Source organism: Loa loa (genome assembly GCF_000183805.2).
Source record: "Loa loa unplaced genomic scaffold supercont3.598, whole genome shotgun sequence".
NCBI classification, from domain to species: domain Eukaryota; kingdom Metazoa; phylum Nematoda; class Chromadorea; order Rhabditida; family Onchocercidae; genus Loa; species Loa loa.
Genome location: NW_018108778.1, coordinates 16,742 through 22,412, shown reverse-complemented (window position 1 = coordinate 22,412; position 5,671 = coordinate 16,742). Strand labels below are relative to the sequence as shown.

Here is a 5,671-nt window from a genome sequence, read left to right as displayed (position 1 = left end):
TTTCATCGTTTCCTACAGAAGTTCATTCCCTTCATTCCCTCGTTTGACTACATTTTTCATTCCCGCATTCTTGTATATCATTAAAGTGCATCATTAATCTCGTGGTTTGTGGTTTTGAATTAATATTTGGAAGGCTTGAATTTCCATCTAGGCGAAGTCTAAATGAGCCCATGAAAGAGAGAATTTGAAAACAATATATGCTTTTCAGACAAATCATCATGTCAGTCATACCGAAATGGCGTAAATATTTTGCCGGTTGTGATAAACTTTTTCTGTATAGCACCATCCTATGCTTTACAAATTGTTGTTTTGTTCGGAATAGCGATTGCTTCCCTTTCTATAATGTTCGACTTAGTGCGTAATGCCATCACATATCTTCTTCTGCTTGTTGTCTATTCTACCGCAGTCCAGGTTGATATTTAACTCACATAAACCAGTATGTAATGCGTACTTGTTTTTGTAAACGACTTGTCTATAAGTACGAATTACATATATCAATTCGTATCACTTAGGGTTCATAATAAGTTGCATGAGTGATTTATCGCTAAATAATTGAAATTCTGTCTGAATTCTACAGGTTGGCGATGTATTTCTTCGGTTCCAATGGGACAGTCTTCTTGTTGAATCTGGAGCAATATGTATTATCATAGCTCCGTTACCTTTCGTTGGACCTTCACCAGCAGATAACATTTCATTGTACTTGATGCGCTGGTTACTATTCCGGCTCATATATGCATCAGGCGTGGTCAAACTCACTAGCCATTGCCCTCTTTGGTGGGATCTCGCAGGTATGTTTCATGAAGACCTAAGAATAAACCTAAATTCATTGCAGTTATTTTTCGTTAATGTAACAAATGCAGTAAAAATTCAAAATTTCACAGCACTGGACGTACATTTCGAAAGCCAGTGTGTGCCCACATGGATTTCTTATTATGTTCATATGGTTCCAAAATGGTTCAAGCATTTTTCAACTGCTCTCACACTCTATATTAAAATTATTTTGCCTCCTTTATTTTTATTGCCATTCAAATATGCACGGTATTTTTCGTTCGGTCCTCAGGTTTGCTTTTTTTAGAAAATTTTTCTGCACTCTTTTAATTAAATTTGTGTTAAAAATTACTTTGAAGATTTTACTTATGTGTTTAATTATGGCAACGGGTAACTACAACTTCTTCAACCTTCTTATATCAGTCGAGTGTGTAGCAGTATTGGTGGATTCGGACGAATTCAGATTTTGTAAGCATTTGATTTCTTCCATGCTTTCCTGATGAGCAGTTGATGATGCAGCTGCGAATATGCACAATTTTCAATGTCATAATAGCTTTTAAAATGTGATCCCAAATTTAAATGTTAGAATTAGGTAATATGAATCGCAGTGACCTGAATAGAGTGATATGGATGGGTAGCAGAAGAACGCATGTTGTTTTGTATGCTATTTACTTTTTGCTCTATTGGATTTTCGATAATTGTTCTATATTTGGTTATAAAATTCAGTTTTTAGCTACGAAGGGCATATATCCCCGATATGAGCGTTCCCTGACACGCTTAGGAACAATGATATCGGCTGTTTTGATAGCATCAACCCTATACTTTTTCGTTCATTATTTTAATGTTGATATTGATGGCTTTAAAGTAACGTCTTCAATTGGTGGGTCCTTTTTTCTTTTGTTTTGTCATTTTTTATATAAAATTGCTGGACTTCATAGGTCATGGTGGACTGTCCACTTGTAGCAATGCAAACTCTTTTGCTAAAGTTATTGAAAATTTGAGGTTTTTCAGGATTTAGTATTCAACAATTTGACGAATTTGTTGAAGAGTCGACTGTTTGGTTATTATACATTGGAGTTACTAACTTTGTAGCTGAAATTATTACTGCAGTATTGAGGTAGGTTGTGTTGAATTCTGTTGCCAAGCGTAATCATATAAGTTGATATTTCATTTCTAAATTTCTTAAAACTCAGGTACTTTACTGAAATTCGCGAATCAAAGTTGCGTTCATTATTCCATCTGGTTTATGTAATCGTCGTTGCAACTTTCCTCTTTTCAATCAGTACCGTATGTTTTACATTTCACAATTTTTCTCATTTTTTTTTCCCCATCAATGGGCTATATATTAGAAATGTGATTTTATTGTAAATTTGGTCAGTTCTTAGTGAAGTACTCAGCATGGTTTAATTTCTATTGTATATAGTTTGATTATGTTGTTCCGTTCAAAAATTTTGCGCAATTTCTAGATTTTGGAAACAACTATTTTCATAAATAGTTGTGATTTGTTTCCAGGCTTATTTTAATGGCTTGCAAGGTCCCATATGTTAAAATCTTTTTGCACTGTTAGTTTAGTAATATGCTTGTCTCACTCATTTCATTGCCTATAGATTCAGGTATCATTTGTTGTCATAAGTAGTCGAGCACAGGTACAAATCCCCGCTGTGGTAAAATATATGCATCGTTATGTGGAATCCTACGAACTAACTCATCCATATGGATTATTTAGAAAGTGTGGTTATTCACAAAGAATTCGTCAGAGTTATGCATGCGGTGATTTTAAGTCAACAAAAGCATCTCATGTCATTTTTCGTTTAGTTATGAAGAAAGCTTTCCCGATTAATGAAATTGTAGGATGTCTGGTTTGTATGGTCGACCGGAAATAATCTTAGAAGGTTCCTATGAACTGAATGGTCCTTGGAATATGTTTGACTTCTATTCAAAACCTGGAAAACTCAACGAAAGACCACGATTCGTATGTGAGAGATTATATATGATCAAAATATTTTTAGTCCTTTTAGTAATACATTTCTTTGTTCTTGAGTTTAAATGTTTTCTGTTTGAGTTGAAAGATCAGATGCCCTTCTAAAAGCTTGACGTTGAATTCTGGTTTTGGCGTGAAAGATTTCGAATGAGATTTTGGTTGTGAATGGTCATAGTTTACGATGTGCTTTGATAGTTTATATGTGACGTGATACTTTTCTTTTTTAGTGCCACATCAGCCACGCTTGGATTGGCAAATGTGGTTTGCCGCTCTAGGAACCTATCATAATAACGCTTTCTTTCTTTCTCTCGCTTATCATTTGTTACGAAATAATTCAGAAGGTGAAATATTTTCTTTCAGTTCGAAAAAGTACGATCAAGTGTAGAATATAAATTAAAATTAAGATTGAAGGTTATAGTTTCTAGGTCTGTCATATTTTGTTGTGTTTCGTTAGATGCTATGAATTTCAGTTTCATGAGGACCAACAAAAAATTTTTCAGTTACTTATCTTATGAAGAAGTATCCATTTGAAAAGAAGCTTCCAAATTTTATCCGAGCAGATCTTTACCTTTATCATTATACCAAGATCAGTTTGAGGTAAGTTACATTGTATTGATGGTATTGGACTTTGTTTTCATGAGAAGGATTCTTGGTATGTTTCATATTTATTTTGTCACAGAGATGAGTGGCCGAAGGACTATTGGCGCCGTGATTTCCAGCGGGAATATATGCCATCTATTGCTCGTGAGGATACAACATTATCCGACTATTTGCATCAGAATGGCTTCGTCCTTAAAGTAGTTTTCTATATAGTTTCATCGTTTATTTCAGATGGTGAGTTTTGAAGTTTGTTTAACGAAGCAGGTTAGAACATTTTTACACTGCAACTTCATTTCAGAAACACTTTACATTGAAGAATCAGGATTTTGGCCTTGAAAACAAATTGCGAAGTCTGCATAATTGTGTACGAACACTGAACCCGACCACGTTTGTTGATTCAGTCATTCTGGCCCATGCAATTTTATTTATAACGTGTATCAAATTTAGAAAAGTCACAGCTATTATCATGCAGTAATTTTTTGTACAATCATGCATCACGGATTGAGTTACACTGTTATCATGTGTTCATGAATAATCGCGTTATGTTGTTCAGTTGTATGATACGCACTAATTTTTGAATTGGAAATTGTCGAAATCCTGAGTGATGCAACTGCATGCATGTTCAGTGACTAGAATTTATTGGCACCCTCGGAATCATTATTAGTGACACTCTTACTGACTGATTTTAATGAGTTGTGAAGTCCATAAACCGAATGTTGCAAGCCAGTGATATAGCACGTATGCATGATAAATATGTACAGTATTAATTAGTGTTAGTGTATACTGAAAGTGCGGAAGTTCTTTGTGTTTGATTGTGTACAAAATGTAGAACAATCTGGGTTTTCATTTCCTTTGACCATTGGATGACGTAACTCACTGAAACTTACACGAAGTAATCAACGAAGTTGTTGAACGGTCTTGATTATTGGTAATAAGATTACTTATCACTACCATATGATTTATAATGAAATGATAAAACATGAGTTATTTCGCAGGTTTCTTTTGTGTCTTATTGCTCAACTCTCATAATTATTGCTGACAACTATGTTTAAATTTGGGTCATTTAAGACATCGAAACAATTTTGCGACTACTTACGATCTGTGTTTGGCATTATAGGTTGTTCAATTATTTATATTGATTGTGATAAAAAAAAATGTATTTGATGAAATCGAAAGGAACACATGTTAATGTATTTTAAGCATGTTGTATTGTAACTTCAGTTATCCATATGAATAACTGAAGACAAGTTACAATACAACATGCTCAAAATACATTAACATGCGTCTGTCAATAAATCCAGTGATGATTATAATAAGTGTAGCTAAAATGAGTGTCAATAAAATCATAATATAACGGAGACTAAAAATATTTTTTGCAAAGCTTTTAGATATCTACTAGTGGATTGACTATGTTAATGTCCAAGTCGATGAAAGAAAGGGGGGACCGGAGATCGGCAATAAGTAGGTTAGTAAGTATCTGCTGAGTTTGGTGAAGGGGACAAAAGACCAACCGAACTATCTAGTAGCTGGTTCTAAGTTCCCCTCAGGAGGGTTGAAGTAAACATTTTGAAGCAATTATATTTGGTGAAGAGAATGATTAGAGAAATTGTGGAACGCAACATCTTCAACCTGTTCTCAAATTTTCAATGGATATGGTACATCTCACTTGCTTAAATGAACGTAGACAGTGTGTGCTCCAAGAAGGCTATTTTTGGTAAGTAGGGCTGACGCCGTGGGATGAACCAAATCCTTACTTATAAGGCCTTATTAGGTTTTATAAAAGAAATGGAATAGGATGAGAATGCGCGAAAAAGGAAAGGATAGAGGATCGATGCAAACTCTTATTGGTTCGGTGATGAATTGATGATGTTGGCCGCATTCAAACAGGAAACTCCTTTTCAGTAATCTCTTTTCCTGGCTGTTACTTTCCCAGCTTAGTCTTACCTGCCTCTTTCCTGATTCTTTTGGTAAACTTTGTAAAGTTACACGATAGAAACAACTCCACTCGTCCTTGCTCATCCAAATATTACTTTGTTTACTCGATATATTTATTTTGATTGTTCAAAAGTAGCGATTTTTTTCTTTAATAAGAAGTCTGAATAATTTAGTATGAAATTTACAGCCTTAACTTCACTGCTGGAAAAAAGATGCTAAAAACTATTCATGCTGGTATAGTATAATCCAGTTTTAAAAATATACTCAGCGATGGGGAAAGTTGTCGCGAATTTTTATTCGCGAGACTCCAACTATACAAATATATAATCAAATAAATTTCCTATTGTAAATCATCTAAAAATTTACATTGTTTAAAATAATCTCCCA

At 34.2% G+C, this 5,671-nt stretch overlaps 1 protein-coding gene across 1 annotated transcript; it reads left to right on the top strand.

Annotated features, from left to right (window-relative positions):
- Window positions 1–208: 208 nt before the first annotated feature.
- On the top strand, window positions 209–3,824 carry LOAG_11364 (expressed sequence; the record flags this gene model as incomplete). The annotated part of the gene is made up of 11 exons (XM_003146885.2): window positions 209–411; window positions 578–788; window positions 882–1,060; window positions 1,128–1,236; window positions 1,502–1,648; window positions 1,780–1,885; window positions 2,620–2,744; window positions 2,977–3,090; window positions 3,250–3,346; window positions 3,429–3,546; window positions 3,648–3,824. Coding segments are annotated over 11 exons (1,586 nt in total), but the record flags the coding sequence as incomplete, so codon positions are not given.
- Between the last annotated feature and the right edge of the window lie 1,847 nt (window positions 3,825–5,671).